Below are 18,276 nucleotides of genomic sequence, written 5' to 3'. Positions count from 1 at the left end.
AGGGTGAACAATGGATGTTAGAGGATAAGCGAGAAATGCTACTGAAAGGATTGGCCAGACAAATTCTGCAATGATTACATGAGCAAACCCATTGGGGAACTTGGGCATTGTGTGATCAATTCTTAAAACAATATGGGTACATAGGCATTTTTTAATTGGGCAAGCAGATTACTGCAGGATGCTTAATTTGTCAAAAGGTTAATAAAAAGGCAATGCAGCAAGCCCCTCAAGGGAGAAGGAACCTGGCCTGTTGACGTTTTGAGAGAATCCAAGTTGATTATGTCAAGCTTCCCTAGTTGGGTAGGTGGAAGCTATATTAATCAGACTGAATATGCTTGTTGTAGCGAAAGTGGGAAAATAGCTTGTTAGGACCCAAAAGAGGTCTCTTAAAATGGTGAATTGAGGTGAGGACCAATCGCCAGAGTGGGAGGCTCATAGGCAAAAGTGGGATAGCAACAAACCTGAGCACATCAGGATAGGATAACTGGTGGAATTTTAGGGGACTTAGAGGATCATTTTTGGGATTAATAATGTTCATGTTACTGTTGATGTTCATCCCTTGTCTGCTTCCCTTCTTAAGTGGTGTAATAAGGAAAACTATTGAACCTCTAAATTTTACTATTTAGAAGGAAGATAAGGATAGTATCCAAGTAAAGGTACTGCACTCCAAACCTGACAAATGAGCTAGACTAATTTTAGAAAAAAAAAAAAGAAAGATAAACACGAATCAAAAGATTTGGAAAAGGGGGGGGGATTGTGAGAGTGAGTATGATTGGTGTATCATATGGGGAAACAGATGGCGGGATGTACCTCATCCAATCAGTTTCTGCTGCTAGTCAGGAGAATGTAAACAACCAAGGGAGCATGTGCAGCACCGAGAGATCGCTCAAGGGACAGGGGAGGAAGACTCAACCTTCCTCCCATGGACAACTAAAAAAGACCCCAGGAGTTACACTACGCAGGCTCACAAATGCTCCGCCTCTTCCAAGAACTGATTTACATAGTTCCAAGAATTGTAATCCAGTTGTAACGTGCATACATGGAGCTCATTGTTTATGTATAGCTCAGTCATATAAAAGGTGAAGTGTAACCACTTGGGGGTGTGTGAGTTGGTGGGCACAGACTCCCCTCGCATCCAGCGCTGTTAGCCTATTTTCACCCAAAATGAAACCTCGATAATTTTTGCATGCTGGTGTGGATGGCTCATTAATAGTAAATTGGCATATTTATAACATGGAGAAGAGAAGACTGAGAGGAGATTTAATAAATGTTTATATATATCTGAGGACTGGGTGTCAGGAGGGAAGGAACAGGCTCTTCTCACTTGCTCCCTGTGGTGGAACAAGGAGCAGTGGATGTGACCTGCAGAACAGAAACTTCCACCTCAACCAAGGGGGAACTTCTTTACTGTGTGGGTCACAGAGCACTGGAATGGGTTCCCCAGGGGGATCGTGGAGTCTCCTTCTCTGGAGACTTTGAAGGCCAGTTTGCATGCATTCCTTTGTGACGTGAGTTAGATTGTATGGTTCTGCTCTGGCCGGGGGGGTTGGACTCAATGATCTCTTTGGATCCCTTCCAAGCCCTAACATCCTGTGATCCTGTGAATTCCCCTGTTCAAATCTAAGTGGTGTATCATGATATGATATAATCCTGTGATATCTGGAGGTTAGTGCAGTCCTCATAATGCAAGTCTGAGTAATTAGTGTTGAGTTATAACCTTAATACAGAATTGCTGACTATTTTACTGTCAATGTCTTGACAGTTGTATACACACTGTAAATCAGTTGTGTCTCTCTCATGTACTCAAATCCCTAAGCCACCAATAGCACTTAGACAACCAATGAAAGAGACAGGTATGACAAACGTAAGTGCCAAGTCACAGGCTACAAGGGATCTCTGGAGGTCACCTTTTCTCCAGTACCCTCTAATCAAAGATGGTCACTAATGCTCATTGGTCAGCATCTTGACCTGTGGAGTTTTGAATATGTACAATTAAGATCCCATGACCTTGCTGGACAAACTTTTCAAATGTTTGGCAGTTTTTACAGTGATTTTCCCACCCCTCCCCCCTCAATATCTTGTGTTCCAGCAAGTAACATGCTGTGTAATAAAAGCTGCATCATCTTTTCCCAACAACCTTATAGGTATGCTGATTCATAAAGGAGTCAAAATGTGTATTTTGCATTGATTTTACTTCCTAAATTATATATTAATGATGGTAGAATTCTAGAGGTTTATCCTGATCTGTGAGTAATTCAGATTTTGCAGTAACTATTAAACTAGGAAATAAAAGAGTTTTTACAGGATGACTGTGACATTCTGCTCAAGTAAGAAACATGCATCAAGCCTTGTTTTCAGACTTTCATTAAGTCTAATCTGGGGTAAAGCCTTCCAGGTTTCAGAAGGACGGGTTGGACTGTTAAATTTGAGGAAGGAAGAGGAAGAGGCTTGATTTCTGCTGGCCCAAAGCCACATGAAAAACCATTGGAGACAAAGGAAGACAGAGTAGTTTTTTGAATATTCTAGTATGAACTGTGTAAAGTCTTTGTCAAGGTTAGAGTTACCTGGCAAGTGCCAGATTCTCTGATTTCCCTCAAAGATGCCTCATCAACTTTTATTCCAAGAAATCCTATGTCGATAAAAATCAAAATAACATAGACAAAAGTGCACTAACACATGCAAATTCCTGATTTGCCCACTTAATAGTAAGGGATCTCAAAGTCTTTATGAAATGTCCATTACTTCTCAAAACTTCTTCTGGCAATTAACTAGTTTTGACATCTTCAGGATTTTTGTAGTTAGTGATGACGAAGTGTCTCTCTCCCACTTGCTACTTTTGTGGTGACAACACATTTGAGATGACCTTATGTCATGGATTCAGTTGTACCTGCTGCTGTTACTCATACCATGCTGTAGTCATGTCAGCTTCAAAAATGAAAGTGCTAACTGGAGCAAAGTATTGTGGGGCATGAAGTTCAAATTGCAGCATGGGAGGCATCCAGTTACTGCTTCTGTGTGCTGGGTTCTTGGATGTTAGCTCTTTTCGGCAGGCATGTTGGTGGAACAGGGGGAGTTGGGTAGCTGCTGGTTTTGCCTTTCTGTTTTATGCTGGGTTTTATTTGTTTGGTTGTTTTTTTTTCCCCCTGTATTTACCTCTGTGCTGCTTCTGCAAATAAACTAAGCTAAAGTAATTATGCATTATGGTTATTATATCTCATAGTATATTAAACTCTCAGCTCTTTATCTCAGCCCTGAGTTTTGTGCATTATTCTTCCCCTCACTTTTTTTGTTGGGGGAAGCTGGTAGGCTAGCCCTTTGTACTAAAATCATTGCAGCTTAGAAAATGGATGTTTGCTTTTGTTTCTAAAGAGCAAATCAGTTGGTCTAACTAGCTCTAATCTGATCTCTGCTTAATAGTCTTTCCTCAGTAAGGTTTGCACTTACTATATGCAGTTTTTATCTGGTTAAATAGATGTTCTTTGCCAATGTTCAAAAGACCTAAATCTGAGCTACTGCTTTTCAGAATGCCTCCAACTTTTGTGTTCATGCATGTTGTACAGTAGCACTTAGGAATTTCAGACCGTTTTGCATGTACATACCAATTTCAGAATGTAGTAGGCTACTATATGCTAGCTAACATCCCAGCAAATACTTTGCTAGGATTGTTTTGCAGCTTTTTGAAAATGAAGTTAGCTAATTTTTAGTTGAGCTAACTTCAAATGTGGCTTAAGGCAAACCTGTCCTTACTCTGTATTTGGAAATTGCTGTGAAGCATTAGCAGTTAGAATGATGCCTTGTATTACCTTTTAAATAGTTGTATAAAGAACTGCCTGCCTTATTGTTTTTCTACCAAACCAGTAAATTATTATTTCTTTGACTTTGATTATGTTTTAATTGCATGGATAAAGCAGTGCTCACTTTGAGTACTTTGTTTGTGTTAAGGCTTAGTGTGCGTAACCTCTGACCTCTCAAAATCTTGTTTGCTTGCCATGTATGGATTTTTATTAAACTTCCATTTTTTTTTCATTGATTGCTGAATATTGGAATATTGCTGAATATTAGTATAGATGTTAAGTGGTTTCCTATAAAATTACCACAAAAACATTATTATTATTGTTGTTATTTTTTTCCTGTGTCCATACCCTTTGTTACTATCTATGTCAGCTAATGGTACATAATCTTGTGTGACACCTGTGCTTTATCTAAGTTTGTGCAGTTCTCCAGGTAGGCTGCACAGTGTTAGAGCTTGAAGATTTTCTGATTTCAGTGAAATACTTCTTGCTTCTGGGAGAATCTCAGTCTGTACAGCTATGTTTTGTAAGTTTGTTTTTTTGGTAGGTTAGTGGTTTTCCATGGCAGCTGGATACTTCGGCTAGTTTTATGTTTTCTTAACTGTGGGGTGGGTTTTTTGGGGGGGGTTGTATTTATGTGGGTTTTTTTTCATTCTCAGCATTCATTAGAGATACAAAGTGAGTACTTCAGTTTGATAGCAAAACTTAGTGTAGGCTGAGTTTAGAATGGTTACATGCTGGTTACTTTATAAGAGTCATCTATTAAGAGCACAGGAACAGGCAATTTTGAAGTGTTGGAAGTCACGTAAGCAAGCCAGAAGGCCAGCTTGGCTGAGCAGGGATATTTGAGAACTTAGGTGAAAGAGGGAAGAGTATGGATGTTGGAAACAAGGGAAGGAAACACAGGAGTGCTACGCAGATGTTGTTTACCACTGTAGGGAGGAAAAATTGTGTGGCCGGAGTTCCACAAGAGTTCAAGCTGGATGAGAATTTGAAGGATGATAAAAAGGGCTTTTTAAATTTGCTAACAGCAAAGGAGACTCAGAGGTAACATTGGTCAGTTACTTCATCCCTCTCAGATACTTCAGTGAATTCTCTCCAGTAGTTCCCTGACTCTTAAGTGCACAAGCATTTCAAAGAGGTAACTGGACATGCAGACTTCTGTGGAGGTAGGCAAGAGGATTTACCATAGTTGGACACACCCTTGAGGTAATTTGCCTTCTGGTGGTTGTCTTGGAAGGCAGCAAGGAAACATATGATTTCCTGCTTAAGTAATTTAATTTCATTTTGTGACAAGGTCACTATCTAGTTGATCACTGGAAGCCAGAAGTTGTGGTTGTTCTGGATTTTAGGAAAGCTTTTGTTAACTGTCTTTCACAGAATGTCCAGCATGCAGCTTGACAAGCCTAGAATGAGCTGAGTGAGCACCTGGCTGACAGGTCAGGCTTAAAGATGTGTAGTAAATGGAGTTATATTGGGCTGGCAGCTAGTTGTCAGTGGAGTTCCTCAAGACCCAATTTTAGGGCCAGTGCTCTTTAATGTTTTATAAATTATCTGGATGCAGGAGTTGAGTGAATTTGATGATGATACTAAACTAGAAGGAGTTGTGAACTCCCTGGAGGGTAGAGAGGCCTTACAAGGAGGTCTGGATAGGGTAGAAAGCTGGGCAGTCACCAACTGATTGAAATTTTACAAGACTAAGTGGTGCAGTGTAATCCCAATTATACATACAAACTGAGATACAAGATGCTGGAGAGCAGGACTGTAGAGATGGATCTGGGAGATTGTACTACTATGTCTCAGCAACTGGCTGTATCCTCTGAATACAATGGCTGGAATTCAACTTTTGCTGAGGTTATATTCTTAACAGGTGTATCAACCTGGCAGAAAACCTGGAGCAGTACCCCACAAAAATTAACATGAGATGTTTTAAGTACACACATGATTTTTTGCTTATCTCTTTTTACTGCCTTCAACTCTCTTACAAGCTTTTCTCTACTTTTTCTACTATCATGCACTGATTCCATCAAGTAATAATAAATAAATCATAAGTGATACTAAATACACAGTAACATTCAGGATCGGTGTAGATGTGCTTACTTTAGCTCATAAATGGCTGTCTTAGATGCACAGTAAGACTACTAATCATCCTGGCATTTTGTTGCTTTGTGAAATGTGCTGCTGGGGGAAGACAGCTTTTAGAAAAGTGGAGGCAGTTTTAAAAGAAAATTTAAGAGCTTAAACTCTGCCAAACTAAGTTTGTAGGGAAACTCAAAGCTCTGAGGAGAAACTTGTAGAAACAAATTGGGAAACTTTCTTTCCTGGAAGCCAGAATCTTCTGCCATCTTTAAGGGTAAGAGTACCAATAGAAGATATTAATGTGGGAAAAAGCTAAAGGAATTATTTACCAGGAAAGTGTCTTACACTTGAATTTGCAATAGAATAGGCTTTAGAGAGGTGATAGTGTGAGAGAAGTAAGTAGTGTCATGAGTTTGTCTAGTTGAATTTGCTGAGATGGGTATTCAGTACCATCCTAGTGTCATGCCAGCTTTACAATGGAACAGCTGGCTGATCAGTAACCTGTGACACTTCCAGTTTCTGAAGGAAAGGGCTGGCCAAAGCAAAGGATGGTTAAGGTTGTATTTCAGAGTGTAACATGGGATGCTTCCTGTTGCTGGGGGCTTCTTCCATTGTCTGGGATGGGCATGTTGGTGTTTTCCTCTTTGCTGTCTTGTGGGCTTGGGTCTGGTGTAGTTTTTTCACTGTCTTCTGCTTTGGCTTTTCTGCAAAGTAGGCTAAGGTAATTGTACATTATACTGTACCATTATACTCTCCTTATCAGCCCACAGGGTGTTTTGTGTGTTTCTCTCGTTTTTGCTGCCAGTCTCAGAGGGTGGAGGGGTGGAGGAGAAGGGCTTGGTTGCTAGAGCAAACTGTGTTAAACCAGTACAGTAATCACTGAGTGTAAAAAAAACTAAGCGAAACTATATGAACTGGAATTTACCTCAGCTGGCTTCACATCAGAGGAAGAAAAGTGGCAGCTGTCACACTGATTTTGGAAAAAGCTCTTAAAAGGATTTGAGAAATTAAGAGAACAGAAGGTGCAAGTTCTTTACTGGGCAAGTAGGGGCATGTGGGTTGTGAAAAAGTCTACTAATCATAGTTACCCATTGGTTTGGTTCTTTGTTTATTCACTTTTTTTTCTGTTTATTCAGGGTATTTTGGGATTTTTTTTAGCAGACAAGATAGGGGCTTTAACCTTTAAACAGACATGGAAGTTGTCTTCAATGCTGCATCGTTCCTGTGTAAAGTAAAGGACTATGGCACACAAATCTAGTAACACGAGGCACAGGGAAGCTGTTTCCTTGCACTGCAGTGTGTGAAATAAACCTGAGAGTCCTCCTTCATGTTACTACAGTGGTACTGCTTTATGGTTTTAGAGGGGCTGAGGCCTGAAGGAAGATCATAATCTCAGTCATATTATTTCAAAATATCCAAAGGTATGCATGATTCTTAATCATTTACCAGCCTTGTAAAAGTCGTGGCAGCCTTTCAGTTGCAAACCTCTGTGATAGTTCAGATAGTCAAGTCAGTCATACTGACTACCCTAAGGAGAGGTAGAATGTAAGAGCATCTGTTCCATTAAGTTACACTTTTTTTTTTTCACTTTAGAGGGAGTAATGAGTTAAATGGAAAGGAATAAACACAAGCCTGATAAATAAATAAAAACAAAGACAACAAGGAAGATCAAAACTCTTCAGCCACTGATTTATGGGCTTTGGGATCGACGTGGATGTTTAAACTGATAACAAAGAAGAAACAAGATAAGCATGAATATTATGGATAGTTGAGGGGACTCAATATGGCTATGCAGAGTTTATTAAGGAATATTTAGGGGAATAATCAAAAAAATTGGACCCCTGGGAGGCTAGGAAGGAGCAAGGAGGAGACTAGAGAAGAGGATAGATTAAAAGGGGCTGGTTGCACCTTTAAGAAGTTACCAGTCAACACACTTATACAATAGTGTTCCTAATCACAGTAGTTACTGTTTAATCATTTCTTAAGTATCTTCCTGGGACATTTCACACTCTGCCTTACCTCTGGGTGTGGCAAAGTCTAGGTCCCAGCAACTGGAGGGACTAGGGTGGGAGACTGAGGTGCCTGCAACATGGTCAGACGCCAAGTACTAGTGGTGCCTATATCTGTGGTGTCAAAACTGAGCATCTGGGTGTCAGGAGATGGAGGCATCCGCATATTTTTTGTTCTGTGTTTACATGTGTAATTCACTAGCAAACTTAAAGGTGGACTAGATGTCAAATAGGAGGAATACCTCACTTTATATGAAGACTCAAAATCTGAGCTGAAAGTGAATAAAGGGGTCTGGGATCTAAGCATGGATATGTGTCAAGCTGAGATCCTATGCTGTTTGAAGGAGCTGTGAATGTGGAGATAGCTTGTGACATGAGTGTGTTGACTGCATAAATGTTCTATTGAATTTCAAGCTGAACTAACTGGAAAGCCATGTACCATGTACCAGATAAGAAAGCTCCTGATTCAGGCAGATACATCCAACATGCTGTAGGCACACTGCTTATATCTGTGGGCTCTGCCACTGTTGGTGTGCTAGTAAATCTGGAGTGAGATACACACTTTCAGTAACAAACTTCAGTGCTGATCATCTGGAGAGGAAGAATGGGATATGTCTTTGTGTACTTGTGTTCTCTGTAGTTCTGATAGTGTTATGTGGAGATGCTGTTAAAAGCAGTACTTACTGCACCTATGGCGGCTTGTCCACTTGGCCATTCTGCTGTCCTTGGGGTGTGTGTATTTGTGTGCATCCCTGGGATACACACTCAACTTTGCTGCTAGCTCTGGAAACAGGAAGGCATTAACTGTCTTCACTGGGCTGGAATGGAGAGCCCTCAGAGGGTCTCAGGGTGTGCTGGACTGGCCTCAGTTTTGCAGAGGGTGAGAGTCTCCAAGTCTCACAGTCAGCTGTGGAAGTGGAAACCTATGTAACATCATGTAACGGCCTTTTACCCTCAGCCTTTCTTGTCCTCCTTAGGATTTTAGGCTGCAAAGCCTCTGCTAGAAATCACTGATATAGTCTCATGTCTCATTTTTTTCTAGGGAGCACAGGCTCTTACCTAGGCAGCAGGTATTTTACTCAATTGTCATAGTAGGCAGCAAGTCTAACACTGTAGAGATGACCAGCTCACTTACAGCAGAAGCTAAATGATGTAGAAATCCAAAGTAGATGTATCTTGTATGTAGTTAATACCTTATATTAGTGTCATGTATGCTGTGGCTTCATCTTGGCTTATGTAGCTCTTCAGTGGTTGGTTGCTTTATTCCTAAGCGTATGTGCATGTTCCAGTGATAAGTAGCACTGCAGGCTGTTTGAACAAAGCATCTTGCAAATATAAATATTTTCAATTTGTTGTTCAAATATTTTCTAGTCTGGCAAGCTACCTTTTTATGCTACTAGAGGTAATATTACTATTACTTTTTATGGTATAACAGGAGAGCTATTGGAGTCCTTGCTGGAGATGGTGAACAGTCAACTGGAGACTCTGAACAGACAGCTGCTTATTAGATGTACTTTAAAAGCTACTGTTGCTACAACCTTAGAGCTACAATAATCAGACTTCTCTTTCTGGCTTTGTAGCATTATGCTGGGCTACAATGCATAATGCATGAGAGTATTTGTTCAGTGTCTTTCTGTTACTCTGATGAAGATTTTGTAACTTACATTTGGAAATGTAAGGAGGTTGGACACTGGCAAACCCATGGGCCCTGTTGGAATGCACCCATGAATGCTGAGGGATCTGGTAGATACAACTGCTAAGCCACTGTCCTTCATTTTTGAAAAGTCATGGAGAGGTGCCTGAGGACTGTAGAAAACCCAATGTCTCTTCAGTCTTTAAAAACATCAAGAAGCATGACCCGGGAAACTTCATATCTCTGTACATGGAAAGGTGATGGCGCAGCTCATTCTAGGGATCATCTCTAAGCATGCTGAGGAAAAGAAGGTTATCAGGAGTAGTCAGCATGGATTTACAAAGGGGAAATCATTGTTCACCAATCTCATAGACTTCTTTGATGGCATGGCCAGCTGGGTAGATACATGAGGGGAAAGCAGTCAGTGTTGTCTGTCTACCTCAACTTCAGCAAGGTTTTGACACTTTCTCCCATGACGATCTTATACACAACCTTAGGAAGTGCAGGTTAGATGAGTAGACAGTTAGTGGACTGAGAACTGCCTGAATGGCAGAGCTCAGAGAGTTGTGATCAGTGATGCAGAGTCCCACTTGAAGGCCTGCAACTAGTAGTTTCCCCTCCGACTGAGTACTGGGTCCAGTCATGTTCAAGTTCTTCATCAGTGACCTGGATGAAGAGATGGACAGTACTCTTCAGCAAGTTTGCTGGTGGTGAAACATGGGGGGAGGAGTGGCTGACACAGTAGAAGGCTGTATTGGCATACAATGAGACCTAGGCAGGACTGGGTGAAGGGGAGCCTCTTGATGTTCAAAAACAAGTGTTGAGTCTCTCACCAGAGAAGTGGTAACTCCATGTACCGCTACAGGTTAGGGGCTGACCTGCTAGAAAGCAGGTCTGTGGAGAAGGACCTTGGTGGATAAGTTCAACATGAACTAGCAGTGTGCCCTCGTGGCAAAGAGGACCATTGATATTCTGGAATTCAAAAGAGTGTGGCCAGGAGGACAGAAGTTCTCTTTCCCCCTCTACTTTGTGCTGGTGAGGTGCTGAGATATGAATTATGATTATTAATAACCAGGTGAAAAATCATAAAAAATATGAAAATTATTAATATTAAATCTCACCAGAAACTGCACAGTTGCAGTTATATACACAGGGAATAGGCAGTTGAAACAATTAAGCAAAACCCAGACATGCAAACATCAATTTAAGCTGGAAAGAGATTCATGGCAGTAATTATGGCACTTGCCCACTAGTGGACTGGAGAGAAACCTTTCTCCTAAAAAGCAGTTATAGCTGGACACCTAGAACCTTTAAGAGAGACTTGGTAAGGTTAGATTTGCCAGGTTTACTCATGACTGTGCTGCTTCATGAGGGACATGTCCCTTGAGCACATACAGGCAAGCAGGTGATGTGAGTGGCTGGCAGGCTGCAGCTTGGGGTTCTCTCTGGTGCTTGAGATGGCTGCTGGTGCACACAGCAAGGCTTACTGGTCCGGAGCACCTCTTGCCCCTGCAGCTTTTTGTATAGCAGATGTACAGTTACTTGCTATGAGAGGCTTTTTTAGCTGCAGCCTTGACAGTGGCCCTTCTTGTTTCTGTGGACAGTACAAGGCAAGGCAAGGCTTACTGTTTTGGCCAGTATTAATGTAACTTTCCCTGGGCAATAATGACCAATAACAGAAGAAAGTTGAGAAACTCAATACTTTCACCTGTGGAATCAAGTTTGCCCAAACATGGCCAGATGTACATACTGTCTCTCTGTGTGCCACAAGGTCAGACCCATGTGCAACATGTGTACCTGGTTTTCCTAGACCTAGGACATGTCCAGACAAGTCTGGGCCACTAGACTCAGAAACCCAGCCTGTTGTCTGGTTTAGGGCATGTCTGGGGCTTGTTTTTCCAGGACATAAGGCTACAGCTGGAGTATTGTGTCCAATTCTGGGCTCCCCAGCTAAAGAAGGGCAGAGAACTACTGGAGAGAGTCCAACAGATGGCCACAAAATTGATGAAGGGACTGGAGCATCACTCTTGTGAGGAGAGGCTGAGAGACCTGGGCCATTTTAGCTTGGAAAAGACGAAAAGGAATGTTCTAATGCTGATGAATTGCTAAAGGGTGGAGGTCAAGAGGACTGGGCTGGGCTCTTTTCAGTGGTGCTCAATGATGAGACAAGGGGCAATGAGCACAAACTAGAGCACAGTAAGTTCCATCTAAATGTGAGGGGAAACTTCTTTACTGTGAGTGTGATGGAGTGCTGGAACAGGTTGTCCGAAGAGGCAGTGGGATCTGCTTCTAGAGGGTCTTTCAAAACCCACCTAGATGTGACCCTGTGCAACCTGATCTTGGTGAACTGGCTCTGGCAGGGAGGTAGGAATCTGATTTCCAGAGATCTTCTCCAGCACTTGCCATCCAGTCATTCCGTGTCAGAGCTGAAATGATAGCAATCATAGAATCATAGGATGATTCTCATTATTCTGTTAGGAGCTGATTCATAAGGTGGAAAGGTAATTTTTGAAATGCTGCAATCATTTGTTGATGAAATAGGCTGCAATATCACACATGGAAATAGAGGTTGCTCAGGCAGAGTGGTCTCTTCTCCGCATATTATTGTGTTTATGCATTTCAAATGTTATTTGGAAAAGATGCAGGTAATCTGGGCTAAGTAATAATTGGCCAAATTAATGGTATTTAGTTGATTCTTGCATTGTTTTAAGGTGCTTATCACCATATTTTTGTTCTTGGTTTCAGTTTTATTGGGAACAAGTAGTTCTTCATCTTAAAAGATGACAGAACAGGGAAGTCTTTTATCTTGCAAGCTCTATACAGAGGAGCAGTTATAGTTTGCCCCCCAAGTCTATTTAAGAATAAAATAACATTGAAGTAGTGCCATAATCCTAGAACACACTGGGTTGGAAGGGCCCACTGAGTGTCATCTTGGCAAACTCCCCTGCAGTAAATAGAGACATTGCCAACTAAATCAGGTTGCTCAGAGCCCCATGAAACCTGACCTTGAATGTCACCAGGGTTGGGACCTCCAACACCTCCCTGGCGAAACTGGCCAAACAGTTCCATTGTTCCACTATCCCCATAGTAAAGAAATTCTTCCTAATGCCCAATCTTAATATACCCTTCTCTAGTTTAAAACCATTGCCTCTTGTTGTAGGGCTACATGCCCTTGTATATAGTCCTTTCCCAGGTTTCTTGTCGGCCTCTTCAGGTACTGGAAGGCCACTATAAGGTCTCTGTGAAGCATTCTCTTTTCCAGGCTGAACAATCCCTAGCTCTCTCAGACTGTGCTCCAACTTAGATCATTCTTGTGTCTCTCCTCTAGAATCTCTCTATCAGGTCCATCTCCTACTTGTGTTGACGTCCCCAAAGCTAGATACTGTACTCCAGGTGATGTTTCACCAGAGCAGTGTAGAATGGAGAATCACCTCCCTCAACCTGCTGACTATGCTTATCTTGATACAGTCCAAGATGCAGTTTGCTTTCTGGGCTGCAGGTGCACACTTTTGGTTCATGTCTATCTTCTTGTAAAATTATCTGTATTGATAAAGTTCAGTGGTAACTTCAATCTAGCCAGTAGTTTTTTCCCTTGGTTTGATAGCTACTGGCTGTTAACATTTAATATAACAAAGACATGTGGAGAAAGTCAGGACAGATGAGAAATGGCAATAAAGAGGAGAGGATTAAAAACAAAAAAACAGGGAGAAGCCTGAGTAGCAACACATTTCTTGTAACCTGGATTCTTCAGTAGGCACTGAGGAAGTGTATTGGTTGCCACTGCTAGTTGAAACTAGATACTATGGTAGGTAGTGATGGAATAGTTAAGCAATAGATAATAGCACATTGCTTCTCTACTAAGCCAGGTGATAACAAGCCTTTTGAAGGAGAAATCTCTGGAATTTACTAATAAATGGCATTGTATTGTTTAATCTGGAGAAGAGGAGGCTCAGATGAGACCTTGTTGCTCTCTACAACTACCTGGAGGGAGGTTGTAGCCGAATGGGTGTTAGTCTCTTCTCCCAAGCAACCAGTGACAGAAGAGGATGCAGTCTCAATGTGTGCCATGGCAGGTTTAGGCTGGACTTGAGGAAGAAATTCTTCACAGTAAAAGTTATTGCCCATTGCAGTAGGCTGCCTGGAGAGGTGGTGGAGTCACCATCCCTGGAAGTGTTTAAAAGGTGACTGGATGAGGCACTTAGTGCCATGGTTTAGTTAATTAGAAGGTGTTAGGTGATAGTTTGGACTTGATCTCGAAGGTCTTTTCCAGCCTGCTTAGTTCTGTGATTCTGTGAAAATATTAATAGATGACTGTTAAATCCTGCAGTTCTCTTGAACAGTAACTTTTCATATTTATATTCGTGTTTGAATAAAATTAAAATTGTATTTACCTTCTACTGACCCCTAAAATTGCATGTGTGTTTGTTGCAGGTAGCACGGTGTAAAACCAAATAAGTAGAACAATGTTCCACAGAATATAGTTAACCTGTTTTTCCTGAAGGTTATAAATATTGCAGGCAGCATATCAGATTTCAATTCATCAGTAACAATTCTCTTAAAGCAACTGGATAGGTTCTTGTAGAATTAATGAAAATAAGTTTATTAAAATGGAAAATTTCCCCCTCCCCAATTGTCTCTTGTTTTCTTAGCCTCCTCCAGGAAATGTGAAAATGCTGAATGTCCCCAGTACCCAGCCAGCAATAATGAAACCAACAGAAGAGGCGCCTGCTTACACACAGATTGCAAAGGTTTGTCTGTAACTTTCAGGCAGTAGGTTCCTTTTAGTTACAATTATTTAAACACACTTCAGCAATAACATCTTTTATATAAAAAGGTACTTTTTCCTAATAATTTATTAAAATTAATGCTGCCTTTAAATAATCAATTAATGCATGAATTTGTGCAATTCTAGGTCAGTCTTGATCCATAGCTGGAGATGCTTAACTATAGAAAACAGACTTGGGGTATTTGTTTCTGTTTTGTGCTTTTTATAACTATCTTGCAATGCTTGTTTTGTTCAGGAGCATGCCTTGGCCCAGGCAGAACTGCTAAAGCGTCAAGAAGAACTGGAAAGAAAAGCAGCTGAACTAGACCGCAGAGAAAGGGAAATGCAGAGTCTCAACCAGCAGGGGGGTATGCATGAAAAAAAGCAAACTTCTTTAAATTACAGACATTTCACTTTTTCTTAGATTTTTTTATTAAGTTTTAAAGTGACATTGTGAAATGGATCAAAGAGGAAGATTGAGATTCTCTTTAGGAAAATAAAGTTTATCTCCCTTGGAACAATGCATACAGTGAATAAAATCTGTTCTGTCTTGCACAGATTTTCATTGTAGAATTGTTAAAAATAGCCTCTATTAACTGTCACTCTGGTGTCAGCTATTTTTGTTCTAGGTTAATATCTAAGTATGGCAGTTCGAGGCTATGTATCTTTAAGAAAACCACAGACCTCCAGGAGCTAGAGTGTCCAGGAGGTATAATGGAAAGTGTAATATTTGCATTTTATACCCATAAGTTCTCCATCCTTATAAATTTGGCTAAAAAGTCAAAGTCACTCTTTCCTCCCAGGAAGGATGCCCAGGCTCTTAACTCCTGCAGAGGAGTGAGAGGCCTGGTCGACCTGGGTGATGCTGGAAATTAGGTCTGGAGCAGCTTCATTGGGGCTTGGAGTTGCCTAGCTGAATTTTGAGTTGCCTCACAAATGGAGTGGTATAGAGTGCAGAGAGGCTTAGATAAGCAGTGGAGCATGGAAGCCTGGGTTTTGTTTGCCTAGTGTAAAGGGAGGTTTGTGTGAAGCTTTGGTTTAATGAGCTTCTGTGTTAAGCCCAGTCTGTGACTTTCTTTGTATTTTATATGCTTTGCACTATACCAGTGTAGCACTGTTGTATATGAATTGTCTTTCCATTTAAACTTTCCAAGTCTCAAATCCTGTGTATGAGCAGTTTTCTTTTGCCCCTTTTGGAAGAGGTAAAAGAGCAATCTGTCCCACTTTAAACCATGATACAAAGTAATGCTATTGAGTATAAGTGATGCATTTTGTGAAGAAATAAGTGACATACAAATGCTGTTCTGTCAACTTATGTAGCTGTTTCAAAACATTTTCTTTTGCCATGTTATAGAAGTAATACTCTCTGCAAACAAAAGAAAGAGTTATTGTATCTTTCATTATGTTGTCACACACCACTTTGGAACCAGTTCTCAAGATCAGTGTCACATTCTGCCACAAAATATAAATGTGCTGTGAAAATACTGCTAGTTTTGTATGTCAGTTTCACAAATGAGAAGGTTGAATAGAATTATAGAATGGTCTGGGCTGGAAGGGGGCTGAAGGTCATCTAGTCCCAGTCTCCTCTGCAATTAAGCAGCGGCATGCTTGACTAGATCAGATTGCCCAGGGCCCTGCCAAGCCTCGCTCTGAGTTATCTCCAGAGATAGGGCCCCAGCCATCTCCCTGGGCAGCACATTCCAGTGTTCCTCATGACATAGAACCTGTTCCTAACATCCAATCTAAGTCTTCTCTTATCTAGTTTGAAGCCATTGCTCCTCAACCTGTTATTACAGGCCTTTGTAGACAGTCTCTCTCTATCTTTCTTGTAGGTCCCGTTCAGGTATTGGAACATCACTGTTAGGTTTCTCCAGAGCCTCCTCTTTTCCAGGATGAACAACCCCAGTTTGCTCAGCCTGTCTTTGTAGCAGAGATGCTCCTCCACCCTCCTGATAATTTTCTTAGCCCTCCCCTATACCTTCTCCATCAGGTCCATGATGACAGGTGATGCAGAACTAGACAGATGATACAGAGTCTTCCTGTATTGAGCGCTCCAGAGCCAGATGCAGTACTCCAGGTGATGTCTCACCAGAGCAGAGTCATCCAATAAGCATGTAATCTTGTAGAAAGAGATAAGGTTTTTCAAGCAGGACCTGCCCTTCATGAATCTGTGTTGATTGGACCTGATCAAGTTGCGCTGCACATGCCACATAATGGCACTTAAGCTGATTTGCTGCATGACCTTCCCTGGCATCAAGGTCAGGCTGTCAGGTCTGTAGTTCCCCAGGTCCTCCTGGCCCATCTTACAGATACTGTCCAGGTATAAACCTACCTTGTAGGTACCCTTGGGTGTATGTCACCCAGCCCCATAGACCTGTGGATGTCTAAGTGGCACAGCAGGTCACTAAACACCTTCTCTTGCATTATGGGGGCTTCCTTCTCATCCTAATCCCCATTTTCCAGCTTTGTGGGCTGGGTATTCATCAAACAGGTGATGCTTCTACTAAATACTGAGTGAAAGACAGCATTGATCAACTCAACCTTTTCTTCGTCTTTAACCAGTAAGTTTGCCTCTGCATACAACAAAGGACAGAAATTCTCCTTAGTCCTTCTTTCATTACTTATACATTTGTAGAAGGATTTCATGTTCTCTTTAAGATCTGAAACCAAAGTAATTACCCCCTGGGGTTTTGCCCTCCTCATTTTCTCCCTGCACAGTGTCATGACAACCTTGTAGTTTCCCTGAGTGGCCTGGCCCCTTCTTCCAGTAACCATAGACTGTCCTCCTTAAGCTGCAACCAAATATCTCTATTTGAGCAGGCCAGCCTTCTGACCACCCTCTTTACATCTCCCACAAAAAACTCTATCATTTCATGAGTACTGTGTCCAAGGTGGTCCCGAGTCATTACATCACCCTGTAATGGTTTGGGAGTTACCTGCCCCCCTCCCCGCCCCCCGAAGAAAATCACCCAGGCTAGACTCAAATGGCTTGAAACTAAAGAGTGAAGCTGTATTTACAGCTTATCACAACATACAAGCATAAATACAGTTCTATACAAATATATGTATACAAAAATATAACATTATATACAAATTAAAAGTAACGCAGAAACACAGTACCCCTCCCAGAAGCAATCAAGAGTGCCCAGGAGGGCTCCCAAACCAAATCCCTTCCCCCTCCCTCTTACCCTCTCTTCAGAAATAACCAGATTAACCCATGTATATCTCACTTGATGAATCTGGAGATCTGAGGTGAGATGTCAAAAGAAGACAGCAAGGAGGTTAGAGGTAAAAGCAGTTAGGTGGATAAGATAGTTAAAGACAGAATCAGCCAGAGACCAGACTGCCAGAAAGAAGGCACAGCCCAAAGTGAGAGCTGAGCAGTGTGTGTGAGAAGTGAGTGTCTTATCTATATTTTGACTAGTTGTGTTTCTCAGCAGAAGAATGGGTGGTACAGGGCACGTGTTTGTTTTCTTATTTCTTCTCACAGCTCAGGATTTAATTTCTCTCAGTTAAAATTAACCTCAAACCAGCACACACCCACAGGTCCTTCTCTGTCCACAAACACAGGCCCAGGACAGTGCCTTCCCTAGATGGCATCCTCACCAACTGTGTCAGGAACTTCCGTCGAAATGTGATGCTGTAAGGCATCATCTTACAACAACAACAAAAAAGTAGTTCAGAGTATTTTAGTAGCTGTCTTTGAGATTTATGGGCTTTTAAGTAAAGATTTGACTGTAGACTCACATCTGGAACTAGCTCAATGTTAGAGGCAGCCTGGTATGAAAAATACCAGCATTCTGCAAATATAGTTTGCTTATCAGTCTGCAGTCTTGGTACACAACAAAGTTTGCAATTATGGTGGGACTTTAGAGGAATGTGTAAAAGTCAAGGAATTATGGCAAATTGTTTTCTGCCCATATCTGTGTGGTTTTGTGAAGAATTCTCTTTTCAAATTATGTTGTAGGAACTCTCATATGCCTGCTTAGTCTCTTACAT

The 18,276-nt window shown here is 41.4% G+C and overlaps 1 protein-coding gene across 1 annotated transcript in view; it reads left to right on the top strand.

Annotated features, from left to right (window-relative positions):
- Positions 1 to 18,276, top strand: part of SCAMP1 (secretory carrier membrane protein 1) — a 58,022-nt gene that overhangs the window by 22,824 nt on the left and 16,922 nt on the right. The window contains exons 3-4 of the mRNA XM_064176838.1: positions 14,162 to 14,260; positions 14,534 to 14,645. Of these exons, the coding sequence (XP_064032908.1) occupies positions 14,162 to 14,260; positions 14,534 to 14,645 (211 nt within the window). The remainder of the gene's footprint in view (positions 1 to 14,161; positions 14,261 to 14,533; positions 14,646 to 18,276) is intronic.

Source organism: Pogoniulus pusillus, chromosome Z (assembly GCF_015220805.1).
Source record: "Pogoniulus pusillus isolate bPogPus1 chromosome Z, bPogPus1.pri, whole genome shotgun sequence".
NCBI lineage: Eukaryota > Metazoa > Chordata > Aves > Piciformes > Lybiidae > Pogoniulus > Pogoniulus pusillus.
This window is presented reverse-complemented; position numbering and strand designations above follow the sequence as displayed.